The sequence below is a fragment of the Sebastes umbrosus genome, chromosome 17 (genome assembly GCF_015220745.1).
Source record: "Sebastes umbrosus isolate fSebUmb1 chromosome 17, fSebUmb1.pri, whole genome shotgun sequence".
NCBI lineage: Eukaryota > Metazoa > Chordata > Actinopteri > Perciformes > Sebastidae > Sebastes > Sebastes umbrosus.
In genome coordinates, this window is record NC_051285.1 from 6,682,761 (window position 1) to 6,701,500 (window position 18,740).

General features: G+C 32.1%; 2 protein-coding genes across 2 annotated transcripts in view; one reads left to right on the top strand and one right to left on the bottom strand.

Moving 5' to 3' along the window:
* The first annotated feature begins 274 nt into the window (after nt 1-274).
* On the top strand, nt 275-11,557 carry orai2 (ORAI calcium release-activated calcium modulator 2). Its single transcript, XM_037747905.1, has 3 exons — nt 275-556; nt 9,650-9,885; nt 10,703-11,557. Exons 2-3 carry the CDS (start codon nt 9,655-9,657, stop codon nt 11,288-11,290), a joined length of 819 nt encoding a protein of 272 aa, XP_037603833.1. The 5' UTR covers nt 275-556; nt 9,650-9,654; the 3' UTR covers nt 11,291-11,557.
* Nucleotides 339-18,740, bottom strand: part of bckdk (branched chain ketoacid dehydrogenase kinase) — a 43,629-nt gene continuing 25,227 nt past the window's right edge. Inside the window, exons 12-13 of the mRNA XM_037747902.1 lie at nt 9,625-9,629; nt 339-436 (exon numbers count right to left, since the gene is read on the bottom strand). Coding sequence (XP_037603830.1) covers nt 354-436; nt 9,625-9,629 — 88 coding nt within the window. The 3' untranslated portion in view covers nt 339-353. The remainder of the gene's footprint in view (nt 437-9,624; nt 9,630-18,740) is intronic.

The window sequence follows — 18,740 nt, forward strand, 5'->3', positions numbered from 1 at the left end:
TAACATTGTAATGTTATTGCTGTTATAAAATCAAGGCTTGTAGATATGGATGTTACATGGAGAATCGAACAAAAGTATATTTTTTATTTTTAAGAAGACCAAAAATCACAATACATCTCCCTTCCTTGTCAGCAATTAATTATATTAATTTAAAATAAAATAAAAAAAAAAAAAATTCTCAATGTGAATCTGTTGTGCTTTTATTTTGAAGGCAACACGCCCAACCGGAAGTCCCTTCTTCAGTGTTTCCTTGCTTCGGTGTCTCTGCAGGAAACGGCTCCGAAAAGAGAGGAAACCTGACGCCAGGTGAACTTTACCTGCCAGCCAGGAAACCCAGCACCCAGATACGTTAACTATGGCGGAGAGGAGCAACATTGCACACAAGAACAGCCTGCTGGAAGCTGAACAATCACGTTGTTGTTTATAACCGGAAGTGCTTCAATCAAAACACTCAGGAGTGGTCTGGACCAGTTCTTGTGTTGTTGCAGCTGCAAGAGACAAGACCTCATCGAGTTTAGGGAGTTTGGATCAATCAAAAAGGCACCTCGACATACAGGTAAGAGGAAAAAAGTAGTCTTAAATGCACAACAGACGAGTGAGTTGACTAGAAACCGTGTCTCTTGTTAGCTAGCTAACAAGAGACACTTTTACTGCTTATAAAACACAACAAGAGGTGATTTCATGCCTCATTTCGTGCAGCTAGACTGTTTCACATGAGCAGGTTTCTCTTCCAAACTAGAAAACTAGCTTTGTGTTAAGCTAAACTGTTAAAGGTAAACGGATCCTGCTAAACTTGCAAGTGTTTCTAAATATACATGGAGGTTCACTCATCTGCTGAAGAAGTGTTAGCCCTGCAAAAGTCAGAGGGATCACAGGAGGACTCTGTGTGCCTTATGTTACTCTCTCTGAGCTGAAGACTGTTGGTGGATCTAGTGAGAGGAACAAGCAACCAGGTTTATTAGAAATAAGCACCAAACAAGAGACCTTACCTAAAGATAATATGAGAGAGAGAGAGAGGTGGCCACTTGATCACTTTCTTTAGTTTAGGTATTTTAGTTTAGGTATTTTAGTTTAATTATTTTAGTTGAGTTATTTTGGTTTAGTTATTATAGTTGACTTAGTTTAGTTATTTTAGTTTAGTTATTATAGTTATTTTAGTTTAGGTATTTTGGTTTAGTAATTATAGTTGACTTAGTTTAGTTATTTTAGTTATTTTAGTTTAATTATTTTAGTTGCATTATTTTAGTTTAGTTATTATAGTTATTTTAGTTTAGGTATTTTGGTTTAGTTATTATAGTTAAATAAGTTTAGTTATTTTAGCTTAGTTATTTTAGTTTAGTTATTATAGTTAAATAAGTTTAGTTATTTTAGTTTAGTTATTATAGTTAAATAAGTTTAGTTATTTTAGTTTAGTTATTTTAGTTTAGTTATTTTAGTTTAGTAATTATAGTTATTTTAGTTTAGTTATTTTAGTTTAGTTATTATAGTTAAATAAGTTTAGTTATTTTAGTTTAGTTATTATAGTTTAGTTATTATAGTTTAGTTATTTTAGTTTAGTTATTTTAGTTTAGTTATTATAGTTTAGTTATTTTAGTTTAGTTATTTTAGTTTAGTTATTATAGTTTAGTTTAGTTATTTTAGTTTAGTTATTTTAGTTTAGTAATTATAGTTATTTTAGTTTAGTTATTTTAGCTTAGTTATTTTAGTTTAGTAATTATAGTTATTTTAGTTTAGGTATTTTGGTTTAGTTATTATAGTTGACTTAGTTTAGTTATTTTAGTTATTTTAGTTTAGTAATTATAGTTATTTTAGCTTAGTTATTTTAGTTTAGTAATTATAGTTATTTTAGTTTAGGTATTTTAGTTTAGTTACTTTAGTTCATTTTTCTTGTCAACTAAACTTAAAGTAATATAATATTTTATGTCATTTTTGTATTATTTTTTATCCCGTAACTTAACATTTTTCCTGTAAACTAAACTTAAAGTAGTAGAACATTTTATTTCATTTTTGTATTATTTTTTTAGCTTGTAACTTTACATGTTTCCTGTCAACTTAACTTAAAGTAGTAGAACATTTAATTTCATTTTTGTATTTAATTTTTAGCTTGTAACTTTACATTTTTCCCGTCAACTAAACTAAAAGTAATCAAATATTTTATGTCATTTTTGTTTTATTTTTTAGCTTGTAACTTTACATGTTTCCTGTCATCTAAACTTAAAGTAGTAGAACATTTTATGTCATTTTTCTATAATTTTTCGCTTGTAACTTTACATTTTTCTTGTCAATAAGCTTAAAGTAGTAGAACATTTTAGTTAATTTTTGTATTTAATTTTTAGCTTGTAACTTTACATTTTTCCTGTCAACTAAACATAAAGTAATAGAACATTTAATCAAATTTTTGTATTTAAATTTAGCTTGTAACTTTACATTTTTCTTGTCAGCTAAACCTAAACAAGTTGAACATTTCATTTCATTTTTGCAAAGACCGTGAATCCAATGTCAGTAAGCCTAAAGGGAACGGTGCTACGTTTTTTTGTGTGCACACTTACAATTACGGCAAACTGCCTTCAAATCATCGGAGAGAGAGACACTATTTGTTTGAGGAAGACCTACACTCACTGGAGCTTAGGTGTACCACATTAGGCAGTGTCCCACTTTACAGCAACTCATCCTACTTTGAGTTTATTATGAAAGATACCCTAATAATACAGTTACCAGACTTAGTGTGAAGCAATGCTATGATAAATGCAGTGGATAATAAATCTTTCCTGTTTGGTTTGCCGTCGTTGTCACGAACATAGATAATGTACAAGGTTTGCACAAACTCGGAAAACCAGTGGTTTGTGTTTGCATTGTGGTTAGTAGAGCTGAGCAGATAGTGAGGGAGCTGAGCTGAAATGTCAGAGCGACACATATAGAAACATACAGCAGCTTGTGGCCAAAAGTTTACAGACACTACAATCTATTCTTGTGCATATTGCTGCACACATCTTTCCAAAATATGGGCATTAATAGAGTAATAATATAAAAGCATTTTTCATCTTCTTTTTTACATCTTTACTTTTGGAACCTGGCTGCTGGTAAAAACTGGTAAAGATGTATTTATGGACCTTGGTTTGTGCATGGGGGACAATGTCATGTTGAAACAGGAAATAGACATACCCGAACTGATACTGAAACATTTTATTTCATTTTTGTATTATTTTTTTAGCTTGTAACTTTACATGTTTCCTGTCAACTTAACTTAAAGTAGTAGAACATTTAATTTAATTTTTGTATTTAATTTTTAGCTTGTAACTTTACATTTTTCCTGTCAACTAAACTAAAAGTAATCAAATATTTTATGTAATTTTTGTTTTATTTTTTAGCTTGTAACTTTACATTTTTCCCGTCAACTAAACTAAAAGTAATCAAATATTTTATGTAATTTTTGTTTTATTTTTTAGCTTGTAACTTTACATGTTTCCTGTCATCTAAACTTAAAGTAGTAGAACATTTTGTCATTTTTCTATAATTTTTCGCTTGTAACTTTACATTTTTCTTGTCAATAAACTTAAAGTAGTAGAACATTTTAGTTAATTTTTGTATTTAATTTTTAGCTTGTAACTTTACATTTTTCCTGTCAACTAAACATAAAGTAATAGAACATTTAATCAAATTTTTGTATTTAAATTTAGCTTGTAACTTTACATTTTTCTTGTCAGCTAAACCTAAACAAGTTGAACATTTCATTTCATTTTTGCAAAGACCGTGAATCCAATGTCAGTAAGCCTAAAGGGAACGGTGCTACGTTTTTTTGTGTGCACACTTACAATTACGGCAAACTGCCTTCAAATCATCGGAGAGAGAGACACTATTTGTTTGAGGAAGACCTACACTCACTGGAGCTTAGGTGTACCACATTAGGCAGTGTCCCTCTTTACAGCAACTCATCCTACTTTGAGTTTATTATGAAAGATACCCTAATAATACAGTTACCAGACTTAGTGTAAAGCAATGCTATGATAAATGCAGTGGATAATAAATCTTTCCTGTTTGGTTTGCTGTCGTTGTCACGAACATAGATAATGTACAAGGTTTGCACAAACTCGGAAAACCAGTGGTTTGTGTTTGCATTGTGGTTAGTAGAGCTGAGCAGACAGTGGGGGAGCTGAGCTGAAATGTCAGAGCGACACATATAGAAACATACAGCAGCTTGTGGCCAAAAGTTTACAGACACTACAATCTATTCTTGTGCATATTGCTGAACACATCTTTCCAAAATATGGGCATTAATAGAGTAATAATATAAAAGCATTTTCCATCTTCTTTTTTACATCTTTACTTTTGGAACCTGGCTGCTGGTAAAAACTGGTAAAGATGTATTTATGGACCTTGGTTTGTGCATGGGGGACAATGTCATGTTGAAACAGGAAATAGACATACCCGAACTGATACTGAAACATTTTATTTAATTTTTGTATTATTTTTTTAGCTTGTAACTTTACATGTTTCCTGTCAACTTAACTTAAAGTAGTAGAACATTTAATTTAATTTTTGTATTTAATTTTAGCTTGTAACTTTACATTTTTCCCGTCAACTAAACTAAAAGTAATCAAATATTTTATGTCATTTTTGTTTTATTTTTTAGCTTGTAACTTTACATGTTTCCTGTCATCTAAACTTAAAGTAGTAGAACATTTTATGTCATTTTTCTATAATTTTTCGCTTGTAACTTTACATTTTTCTTGTCAGTAAACTTAAAGTAGTAGAACATTTTAGTTAATTTTTGTATTTAATTTTTAGCTTGTAACTTTACATTTTTCCTGTCAACTAAACATAAAGTAATAGAACATTTAATCAAATTTTTGTATTTAAATTTAGCTTGTAACTTTACATTTTTCTTGTCAGCTAAACCTAAACAAGTTAAACATTTCATTTCATTTTTGCAAAGACCGTGAATCCAATGTCAGTAAGCCTAAAGGGAACGGTGCTACGTTTTTTTGTGTGCACACTTACAATTACGGCAAACTGCCTTCAAATCATCGGAGAGAGAGACACTATTTGTTTGAGGAAGACCTACACTCACTGGAGCTTAGGTGTACCACATTAGGCAGTGTCCCACTTTACAGCAACTCATCCTACTTTGAGTTTATTATGAAAGATACCCTAATAATACAGTTACCAGACTTAGTGTGAAGCAATGCTATGATAAATGCAGTGGATAATAAATCTTTCCTGTTTGGTTTGCCGTCGTTGTCACGAACATAGATAATGTACAAGGTTTGCACAAACTCGGAAAACCAGTGGTTTGTGTTTGCATTGTGGTTAGTAGAGCTGAGCAGATAGTGAGGGAGCTGAGCTGAAATGTCAGAGCGACACATATAGAAACATACAGCAGCTTGTGGCCAAAAGTTTACAGACACTACAATCTATTCTTGTGCATATTGCTGCACACATCTTTCCAAAATATGGGCATTAATAGAGTAATAATATAAAAGCATTTTTCATCTTCTTTTTTACATCTTTACTTTTGGAACCTGGCTGCTGGTAAAAACTGGTAAAGATGTATTTATGGACCTTGGTTTGTGCATGGGGGACAATGTCATGTTGAAACAGGAAATAGACATACCCGAACTGATACTGAAACATTTTATTTCATTTTTGTATTATTTTTTTAGCTTGTAACTTTACATGTTTCCTGTCAACTTAACTTAAAGTAGTAGAACATTTAATTTAATTTTTGTATTTAATTTTTAGCTTGTAACTTTACATTTTTCCTGTCAACTAAACTAAAAGTAATCAAATATTTTATGTAATTTTTGTTTTATTTTTTAGCTTGTAACTTTACATTTTTCCCGTCAACTAAACTAAAAGTAATCAAATATTTTATGTAATTTTTGTTTTATTTTTTAGCTTGTAACTTTACATGTTTCCTGTCATCTAAACTTAAAGTAGTAGAACATTTTGTCATTTTTCTATAATTTTTCGCTTGTAACTTTACATTTTTCTTGTCAATAAACTTAAAGTAGTAGAACATTTTAGTTAATTTTTGTATTTAATTTTTAGCTTGTAACTTTACATTTTTCCTGTCAACTAAACATAAAGTAATAGAACATTTAATCAAATTTTTGTATTTAAATTTAGCTTGTAACTTTACATTTTTCTTGTCAGCTAAACCTAAACAAGTTGAACATTTCATTTCATTTTTGCAAAGACCGTGAATCCAATGTCAGTAAGCCTAAAGGGAACGGTGCTACGTTTTTTTGTGTGCACACTTACAATTACGGCAAACTGCCTTCAAATCATCGGAGAGAGAGACACTATTTGTTTGAGGAAGACCTACACTCACTGGAGCTTAGGTGTACCACATTAGGCAGTGTCCCTCTTTACAGCAACTCATCCTACTTTGAGTTTATTATGAAAGATACCCTAATAATACAGATACCAGACTTAGTGTAAAGCAATGCTATGATAAATGCAGTGGATAATAAATCTTTCCTGTTTGGTTTGCTGTCGTTGTCACGAACATAGATAATGTACAAGGTTTGCACAAACTCGGAAAACCAGTGGTTTGTGTTTGCATTGTGGTTAGTAGAGCTGAGCAGACAGTGGGGGAGCTGAGCTGAAATGTCAGAGCGACACATATAGAAACATACAGCAGCTTGTGGCCAAAAGTTTACAGACACTACAATCTATTCTTGTGCATATTGCTGAACACATCTTTCCAAAATATGGGCATTAATAGAGTAATAATATAAAAGCATTTTCCATCTTCTTTTTACATCTTTACTTTTGGAACCTGGCTGCTGGTAAAAACTGGTAAAGATGTATTTATGGACCTTGGTTTGTGCATGGGGGACAATGTCATGTTGAAACAGGAAATAGACATACCCGAACTGATACTGAAACATTTTATTTAATTTTTGTATTATTTTTTTAGCTTGTAACTTTACATGTTTCCTGTCAACTTAACTTAAAGTAGTAGAACATTTAATTTAATTTTTGTATTTAATTTTTAGCTTGTAACTTTACATTTTTCCCGTCAACTAAACTAAAAGTAATCAAATATTTTATGTCATTTTTGTTTTATTTTTTAGCTTGTAACTTTACATGTTTCCTGTCATCTAAACTTAAAGTAGTAGAACATTTTATGTCATTTTTCTATAATTTTTCGCTTGTAACTTTACATTTTTCTTGTCAGTAAACTTAAAGTAGTAGAACATTTTAGTTAATTTTTGTATTTAATTTTTAGCTTGTAACTTTACATTTTTCCTGTCAACTAAACATAAAGTAATAGAACATTTAATCAAATTTTTGTATTTAAATTTAGCTTGTAACTTTACATTTTTCTTGTCAGCTAAACCTAAACAAGTTAAACATTTCATTTCATTTTTGCAAAGACCGTGAATCCAATGTCAGTAAGCCTAAAGGGAACGGTGCTACGTTTTTTTGTGTGCACACTTACAATTACGGCAAACTGCCTTCAAATCATCGGAGAGAGAGACACTATTTGTTTGAGGAAGACCTACACTCACTGGAGCTTAGGTGTACCACATTAGGCAGTGTCCCACTTTACAGCAACTCATCCTACTTTGAGTTTATTATGAAAGATACCCTAATAATACAGATACCAGACTTAGTGTAAAGCAATGCTATGATAAATGCAGTGGATAATAAATCTTTCCTGTTTGGTTTGCCGTCGTTGTCACGAACATAGATAATGTACAAGGTTTGCACAAACTCGGAAAACCAGTGGTTTGTGTTTGCATTGTGGTTAGTAGAGCTGAGCAGACAGTGGGGGAGCTGAGCTGAAATGTCAGAGCGACACATATAGAAACATACAGCAGCTTGTGGCCAAAAGTTTACAGACACTACAATCTATTCTTGTGCATATTGCTGAACACATCTTTCCAAAATATGGGCATTAATAGAGTAATAATATAAAAGCATTTTTCATCTTCTTTTTTACATCTTTACTTTTGGAACCTGGCTGCTGGTAAAAACTGGTAAAGATGTATTTATGGACCTTGGTTTGTGCATGGGGGACAATGTCATGTTGAAACAGGAAATAGACATACCCAAACTGATACTGAAACGGTTGGCACAAAGTTAAAAGCACACTATTGTCTAAAAGAATAAGTCTAAAGTACCATCATTGTCACCCAACCTTGAATAACAGACCAAGAGTAAATTAAAGGGACAGGGTTGAGACACGTTGAGTTGGAGCCAAAACGATTTTTATGTTTTGTTGCAGTATTTTACAATTGCTTTGACTAACTTTTCATAACAATGTTACAGAGTGCCAAACAAACACTTGTATTCATAATTTCAAGATCAAAATCTCATGTTGCATGGCAATGAAAACAACTGTATAGGGCTGCCCCCTCTTAGTCGATTAGTCTAATTGACTAATTGGTTGTTTTGGTCCTAGTCGACTAAGATTTCTGTAGTCGACTAGTTGTTTTTTATGTCTTTTTCATGCTGAATGACTTATGAGCACATCTCTGGCAAACACAAGATTTAAAGTGGTGGTTTTGTGTGATTCTCTGTGGAGAAACTCAGCTTTAGTTCTGTCGATTTAAATCAACTAATCTATTAGTCGGCAAAATCATATGAGTGATAGTCGACTAAGAATTTCTTTGGTCAAGGACAGCCCTATAACTCTATCAAGTGCACCAATGCATCATGTTTATCAGAGCGTCACAACCTTATGTATATTCCCCATAGAATTTGTCATCAAACAATAAATAAGCCTAACCATCATCAAAATGTTATGCAAAGTAATACAGCTGCTCACATTTTCTTTGCCATTAGCTGACCCATTAGCCAACCACTAGAAAACAGTTTTTGATAAGCTCTAAGATCAAGCCCTGGGACTGTTAATTAGTGCTTTATTATAGGAACGTGCACTGGAAAGGTCAACTAGTTAAACTTATACATGATAGGGCTGCACAATTAATCAAGATTTTATAGAAATCGCAATATGGGCTACTGCAATCTGCAAAACGCAGGATGACAAGGACATCGCAATATTTGTTAAAGACGAAATGTGTGTCAAAATACGATTTTAAATTAAACATAGTCGTGCTGCAGAGATGTCCTGGCCTACACATCATATTCTACAGACTTAGGAAAACATCTTTGTTCTGTACAAATCCCCTCAAAAATCACACTAATCATCTTTTTCAATGTAAAAAAATCGCAATTAGATATTTTTTCAAAATTGTGCAGCCCCAATACATGATAATTTATATAAGAAAATGCAGAGAGTGCAAAGCATCACCTGCAGGATAACAACAGATCAGAATACAGACCTTTTTCTGTCAGTTATGAGGTGCATTTATGATTTCTAACTTTCTAACTTGGTACTAAATTAGTGTGAGGAAACAGAAAATGGCAGTATAGTTTCTGCTATTTTTGAAACTCCCTTCATTTGTATTCATGATTTATTGTTCTCATAATAGTTCTTTCCTGTTCTCGCCCACACATGCACTGAGAGTTACTACTCTTTATAATTCCTCTGGCTCTTTGCCAACAGCATGCTGGAACAAAACTGGTTGTGGGAACATTTGTGGTTTCCCTTAAAAAAAGGGCAGCATTATAATTGTAGTTTTATTTATTGCAGTTGTTCCTTGTGTTGACCGTCTCTCCCCTTTCTACCCACCAGGTGCTATGAGCAGTGAGCTGAACGTGCCGATGGGTTCCCCGGCCCCGGGGGTCTCAGATCGGGTCCCGGACGGTGGGGGGATGGACTACAGGGACTGGGTGCGACGCAGTTACCTGGAGCTGGTCAGCTCCAACCACCACTCAGTGCAGGCCCTGTCCTGGAGGAAACTCTACCTGAGCCGGGCCAAGCTGAAGGCCTCCAGCAGGACGTCTGCTCTGCTCTCTGGCTTCGCAATGGTGAGTCGTATAATATTCACCTTGTTTTTACCAGCTTCATTGCGACACAACCTCTCAAAGGACATGACCATTTGTTTTGCCCTGGAGCAGGTTATGTTCCAGATAAGAGATCAACTCGTATGAAAGCACCGCCTACTGACCAATCAAAGCTCAGTGTGTGGATTGTATGATAATATTACACACATATAAAGAAGTTTAAGTCATAATCCAGGCTAAAAACAACACAGCTTAAACTGACAAATGCAGGAAGAACAGCTGGCTGTATGCTGTGGGTGCTTACTGCTTTGAATTATATTTTCATACTTATTTTTTAACTTCCGCTTGAGTCCGTTTCGCACCGCCTGAGAGGGGGACGCAGCTGAAAGAAGGTTCAAATAGTCATACACGCCGTAATGTTATTACTGGGCATGATTAGGCGTGCAGCCCTTCATGCTTGTACCTTTGACTTTTTATAACCAGATATTTAATAACACAGTTGTTCATTTTTTGTACTGGTGATTTAACCAGGAGAGTTTCATGTCCATCCAACTATCAATCACCTGACAACCTGCAGAAAATGAACAGCACTTTTACTTTAATAAACTCCTTCGTAGCTCTATCACCGTTAGTCTGTGTGGTGTAATCAACATGTCACGGTCACAAGATGTTTATTATGTTGAACATTAATTTGAACAGGGTTGAGATGACCTCAGGACAGAAGAGTTAGAAAACCAAAGAGTTTGTTTACATGCACAGCATCTTGGTGTTAGCTTTCTCCTGTTGTGACGTACACATGGACATATGATAACCCTGTAAACTCCCTGTAAACATGCCATAGGTGGCCATGGTGGAGGTTCAGCTGGAGATGAAGTACAGTTACCCTCCTGCGCTCCTCATTGCCTTCAGCGTGTGCACCACCGTGCTGGTGGCGGTGCACCTCTTCGCTCTCCTGATCAGCACCTGCATCCTGCCCAACGTGGAGGCCGTCAGCAACATCCACAACCTCAACTCCGTCAGCGAGTCACCCCACGAGCGCATGCACCACTTCATCGAGCTGGCCTGGGGCTTCTCCACAGCTCTGGGCATCCTACTGTTTTTAGCGGAGGTGGTGCTCCTCTGCTGGATCAAGTTCCTGCCCGTAGACTCCAGCGATATCAAAAAGGTAACCTCTTGCAGCAACACGACAACCGCAGACCCGTTGAAGCCTGCGACAACCCCAGCCGCGAGGCAGCACAGCGGCTGGCAGGCTGCGCTGGCCTCCACCATCATCATGATCCCAGTGGGGGTGATTTTTGTGCTGTTCACCATTCACTTCTATCGAACTCTGGTGCGCCACAAGACGGAGCGTCACCACGAGGAGATCGAGGAGCTGCACAAGATTAAGGTACAGCTAGACGGCCACGACAGAGGCCTCCAGACTGTGTGATCACTGCAGCTTTAAGGACTTCACGTTCTGTCTCATATTTATGTCTTTGACATTTTGTTCTGGTCGTTTGTTAATGTCTCGCTTGGACTCGTTGGCAGGGAGCTTTAAAAGCTCCTCACTTTGCAGCACAGACAGCCAATACATGTCAGACTGCTAATTTATTCTTACGGTAATGTTGTGTCGTAGGATTAGTTGTAGGACACTGTCTGTGTTTTAGATTCGTTATATCTGTTGGTTAAGGATAATATAAAAAGGTTTACAGAAAAAGGGCTATTATGTTCTGTGTGCCATGTCTGTGTTTTTTTCATTGTTGGGTTTAGTGACGATAGCTGGTTACATTTTGGATCTGAGGCCTGTACTACGAAGCATTGGTTATCTGGCTTAACCAAACCTAACAACAGCGATCACGCTAAGCGGTCCTACGACGGTGGTTATCAACTCGGTAAGTCAAAGTCTCAATCTGGCTATGAGCACGTTCACGTAAAAGGGGTGGTGTTTACAGCATATGACCAATCACAAGCACTACATTCACCTATCTCCCGATTCGATACTATCACAAAAAGTTGAATCATACACTTCTATGGACTTTAACTTTGGAACATATCTAAATTAATACAGTAAAAATGTTTCATTTTCAGCATGTATGTAGTCAGAGATGTCCTGAAGTCAAATATATCAGTCATTATCAGGAATTATTTATGAAATTTATCCAGCAATGACATTTCCCTCACAAATTATTGGTATTTTCTTTTTTAATTTATGAGGGACATGTAATGTTTTATACTTCTGGTGAATATAATCCAATCAATCTTATTTCCATATATGTATTTTATATATACAGTTCCTTTTGTTAGCACCTTATTTTGAAAAACAGATGTAGTCACACACGTTTACTTCAGCTAACTTTGCCAAGTCCGTTGCTAGCTCTCCTGTTAGTCTGAGTAACGTGACGTCATATCTGTTACCGTAGAGTAGAAAACGGCGGAGGGTCCGCATGGATACGACCTGCACCCTCCCATTTTTGACTTCAGGACATCTCTGACTACATACATGCTGAAAACGAAACATTCTTACTTTATTCATTTAAATATTTTCCAAAGTAAAAGCCCCTAGAAGTGTATGGTCTAGTGTTTAAAAAAGTTAACAAAAATCGCAATACTTGTAGAATCCCAATACATATCGAATCGGCACCCAAGTATCGTGATAGTATCGAATCAGGAGATAGGTGAATTGTCCCAGTCCTAATACTTACACATTTTGTTCAGCAAGATCCAGCTTCGTAGTACAGGCCTCTGGTGCCATTATAGCAACGTTAGGTTCACTCTGAGGCTAACAAATCTCTTATTGAATCTTTTATCTCCCCTCACGCCTTGTGCTAGCGAAGAGGTGCCATCACTTTCGCCAGATGTAACTCGCCATAACGCCAAAATATAACGTGACTTGTTTGATTATTGTGCCAAAGATTGTAGTTGGAGAAAGAAGAACCACTCTATAGCAACACGCCAGGATCAAAAGCTAATTACAGATGTGATACTTTTAGTTATTTATAAATCTAGTTTCTTGCAAATGTTGAACGTTAAATTATTCAATAAGAGATTTGAAAAGATTTGGATTTACTCAGCTCATTCAATACTTGATTCAGATTTGATCAAAATGCTATCGAACCCCAACCCTGTTGCGATTATGTGGTCTGTGCAGGCCTCACTGTTTACACTCATTTCACATAAAACTGAGCTTGTTGTTTTAACTGTAAAGAGCCGAGTCATGCGTCACACTGCAAAAAAAACTTTGTGTATGTCTGACTAATTGAGGGAATTTGTAAAGTCTTAAAAAAAAATGTTACATTCTTGTAAAATTGTCGGGAGGTTTACTGCGTTTTTTTTACATCCAAAATCTCAGATGAGCCTCAAACTTTGTCATTTTCCTCCGTCAAATAGCTTTTTATTGTCTTTTACAAAGACCATAGCGCCTGTGTAAAAGGTGTGATCTATTCTGCAAACTAATGCTGCTCAAAAGTGCTTAAATATGAATGTGTTACTGTCCAAATATAGTTCTGCCTTACAAAATTATTGCCTTTTATGAACTGCTGTTTTGTTAAAGGTCATAACACAAGCAGATCTTTTTTTTTTTTTGCTGGGAATGTAGTTTAGCGTGATGAAGTTTAAATGTTGAGGATGGAAATAAGAACAGTCACACAGAGTACATGTTGTAATCAGCATGACCTTGTGTTGACCTCCAGTTTATATAGTAAATATTGGAGACCTTTCAGTAAGTGTGGGTTAACTGAAAGACTCAACAACTTCCTTGGATGAGGTCAGAGTATGTTACTGCGTTTTAAAGAAATTATTACATTCCAAATAAGATGACTGACCAAAGTGTTGCTCAGTTCGTTTCTTGCTTCTCAGAAGAGACAGAAGTGCACTTGTAGTTTAGCTGTACAGGGAGTTGGTGCCGGGTTGTTATCAGAGAACATCTTGCTTTGTCTTATGTTTGTGCTTGTTAAATTAATACTGCTAAGGTCAGGGAGACTTGTGTTGGGAGGATAAAATTCACTGCCTGCAACAGACTTCCAAAATAAAAGAAAAATTATGTTAAAGTTCTCATTGTCTGTGTGTCAATAACCGGTCATAAATATTCAAAAACAGGATAAATAGGCCTGCTTTGTAAAACAAAATGTTACAAATAAATACATAGATTTACATTTACTGAATTGTTATTTTGTTATTAAAATAATAAATCATGCATTAGCAACTTGGTAAAACATCTTCAAAATTAACAGGAATTACAATTTGAGTATAAACTTGTAAACAAACAAGTGACTTTTTTTTTGACATGCTGTACTATGACTTTTTTGTACTTTTTTTCGACATGCTATACTGTGACTTTTTTTCCGACATACTATGCAATAACTTTTCGACATACTGTACTAAAACTTTTTTTACAATTTTTTTTGAAATGCTATACTATGACTTTTTTTCTAAATGCTATATGACTTTTTTTCGACATGCTATACTATGACGTTTTTTTAAGAAATTTATCAACATACTATACTATGACTTTTTTTCCGCATGAAATTTTTCGACATACTATACTATGACGTTTTTTTATGAAATTTTTCATCATACTACTATGACGTTTTTTTATGAAATTTTTCATCATACTATACTATGACGTTTTTTTATGAAATTTTTCGACATACTATACTATGACGTTTTTTTTCATTAATTTATCAACATACTATACTATGACTTTTTTTCAATTAATTTTTCAACATACTATACTATGACTTTTTTTCAATTAATTTATCAACATACTATACAATGACTTTTTTTCCGCATGAAATTTTTCGACATACTATACTATGACTTTTTTTATGAAATTTTTCGACATACTATACTATGACGTTTTTTTATGAAATTTTTCGACATACTATACTATGACGTTTTTTTTCATTAATTTATCAACATACTATACAATGACTTTTTTTCCGCATGAAATTTTTCGACATACTATACTATGACTTTTTTTATGAAATTTTTCGACATACTATACTACGACGTTTTTTTAAGAAATTTTTCGACATACTATACTATGACGTTTTTTTTCATTAATTTATCAACATACTATACTATGACTTTTTTTCAATTAATTTTTCAACATACTATACTATGACTTTTTTTCAATTAATTTATCAACATACTATACAATGACTTTTTTTCCGCATGAAATTTTTCGACATACTATACTATGACTTTTTTTATGAAATTTTTCGACATACTATACTATGACGTTTTTTTATGAAATTTTTCGACATACTATACTATGACGTTTTTTTTCATTAATTTATCAACATACTATACAATGACTTTTTTTCCGCATGAAATTTTTCGACATACTATACTATGACTTTTTTTATGAAATTTTTCGACATACTATACTACGACGTTTTTTTAAGAAATTTTTCGACATACTATACTATGACGTTTTTTTTCATTAATTTATCAACATACTATACTATGACTTTTTTTCAATTAATTTTTCAACATACTATACTATGACTTTTTTTCAATTAATTTTTCAACATACTATACTATGACGTTTTTTTATGAAATTTTTCGACATACTATACTATGACGTTTTTTTTCATTAATTTATCAACATACTATACAATGACTTTTTTTCCGCATGAAATTTTTCGACATACTATACTATGACTTTTTTTATGAAATTTTTCGACATACTATACTATGACGTTTTTTTATGAAATTTTTCGACATACTATACTATGACGTTTTTTTTCATTAATTTATCAACATACTATACTATGACTTTTTTTCAATTAATTTTTCAACATACTATACTATGACTTTTTTTCAATTAATTTTTCAACATACTATACTATGACGTTTTTTTATGAAATTTTTCGACATACTATACTATGACGTTTTTTTTCATTAATTTATCAACATACTATACAATGACTTTTTTTCCGCATGAAATTTTTCGACATACTATACTATGACTTTTTTTATGAAATTTTTCGACATACTATACTATGACGTTTTTTTAAGAAATTTTTCGACATACTATACTATGACGTTTTTTTTCATTAATTTATCAACATACTATACTATGACTTTTTTTCAATTAATTTTTCAACATACTATACTATGACGTTTTTTTATGAAATTTTTCGACATACTATACTATGACGTTTTTTTTCATTAATTTATCAACATACTATACTATGACTTTTTTTCAATTAATTTTTCAACATACTATACTATGACTTTTTTTCAATTAATTTTTCAACATACTATACTATGACGTTTTTTTATGAAATTTTTCGACATACTATACTATGACGTTTTTTTTCATTAATTTATCAACATACTATACAATGACTTTTTTTCCGCATGAAATTTTTCGACATACTATACTATGACTTTTTTTATGAAATTTTTCGACATACTATACTATGACGTTTTTTTATGAAATTTTTCGACATACTATACTATGACGTTTTTTTTCATTAATTTATCAACATACTATACAATGACTTTTTTTCCGCATGAAATTTTTCGACATACTATACTATGACTTTTTTTATGAAATTTTTCGACATACTATACTACGACGTTTTTTTAAGAAATTTTTCGACATACTATACTATGACGTTTTTTTTCATTAATTTATCAACATACTATACAATGACTTTTTTTCCGCATGAAATTTTTCGACATACTATACTATGACTTTCTTTATGAAATTTTTCGACATACTATACTATGACGTTTTTTTTCATTAATTTATCAACATACTATACTATGACTTTTTTTCCGCATGAAATTTTTCGACATACTATACTATGACTTTTTTTATGAAATTTTTCGACATACTATACTATGACGTTTTTTTTTCATTAATTTATCGACATACTATACTATGACGTTTTTTTATGAAATTTTTCGACATACTATACTATGACGTTTTTTTTCATTAATTTATCAACATACTATACTATGACTTTTTTTCAATTAATTTTTCAACATACTATACTATGACTTTTTTTCAATTAATTTTTCAACATACTATACTATGACGTTTTTTTATGAAATTTTTCGACATACTATACTATGACTTTTTTTATGAAATTTTTCGACATACTATACTATGACGTTTTTTTATGAAATTTTTCATCATACTATACTATGACGTTTTTTTATGAAATTTTTCGACATACTATACTATGACGTTTTTTTTCATTAATTTATCAACATACTATACAATGACTTTTTTTCCGCATGAAATTTTTCGACATACTATACTATGACTTTTTTTATGAAATTTTTCGACATACTATACTATGACGTTTTTTTATGAAATTTTTCGACATACTATACTGCGACGTTTTTTTAAGAAATTTTCCGACATACTATACTATGACGTTTTTTTTCATTAATTTATCAACATACTATACTATGACTTTTTTTCCGCATGAAATTTTTCGACATACTATACTATGACGTTTTTTTAAGAAATTTTTCGACATACTATACTATGACGTTTTTTTTCATTAATTTATCAACATACTATACTATGACTTTTTTTTCCGCATGAAATTTTTCGACATACTATACTATGACTTTTTTTATGAAATTTTTCGACATACTATGACGTTTTTTTAAGAAATTTTTCGACATACTATACTATGAGGTTTTTTTTCATTAATTTATCAACATACTATACTATGACGTTTTTTTAAGAAATTTTTCGACATACTATACTATGACGTTTTTTTTCATTAATTTATCAACATACTATACTATGACTTTTTTTCCGCATGAAATTTTTCGACATACTATACTATGACGTTTTTTTAAGAAATTTTTCGACATACTATACTATGACGTTTTTTTTCATTAATTTATCAACATACTATACTATGACTTTTTTTCCGCATGAAATTTTTCGACATACTATACTATGACTTTTTTTATGAAATTTTTCGACATACTATACTATGACGTTTTTTTTCATTAATTTATCAACATACTATACAATGACTTTTTTTACGCATGAAATTTTTCGACATACTATACTATGACTTTTTTTATGAAATTTTTCGACATACTATACTATGACGTTTTTTTAAGAAATTATTCGACATACTATACTATGACGTTTTTTTTCATTAATTTATCAACATACTATACAATGACTTTTTTTCAATTAATTTTTCAACATACTATACTATGACGTTTTTTTATGAAATTTTTCGACATACTATACTATGACGTTTTTTTTCATTAATTTATCAACATACTATACTATGACTTTTTTTCAATTAATTTTTCAACATACTATACTATGACTTTTTTTCAATTAATTTTTCAACATACTATACTATGACGTTTTTTTATGAAATTTTTCGACATACTATACTATGACGTTTTTTTTCATTAATTTATCAACATACTATACAATGACTTTTTTTCCGCATGAAATTTTTCGACATACTATACTATGACTTTTTTTATGAAATTTTTCGACATACTATACTATGACGTTTTTTTATGAAATTTTTCGACATACTATACTACGACGTTTTTTTAAGAAATTTTTCGACATACTATACTATGACGTTTTTTTTCATTAATTTATCAACATACTATACAATGACTTTTTTTCCGCATGAAATTTTTCGACATACTATACTATGACTTTCTTTATGAAATTTTTCGACATACTATACTATGACGTTTTTTTTCATTAATTTATCAACATACTATACTATGACTTTTTTTCCGCATGAAATTTTTCGACATACTATACTATGACTTTTTTTATGAAATTTTTCGACATACTATACTATGACGTTTTTTTAAGAAATTTTTCGACATACTATACTATGACGTTTTTTTTCATTAATTTATCGACATACTATACT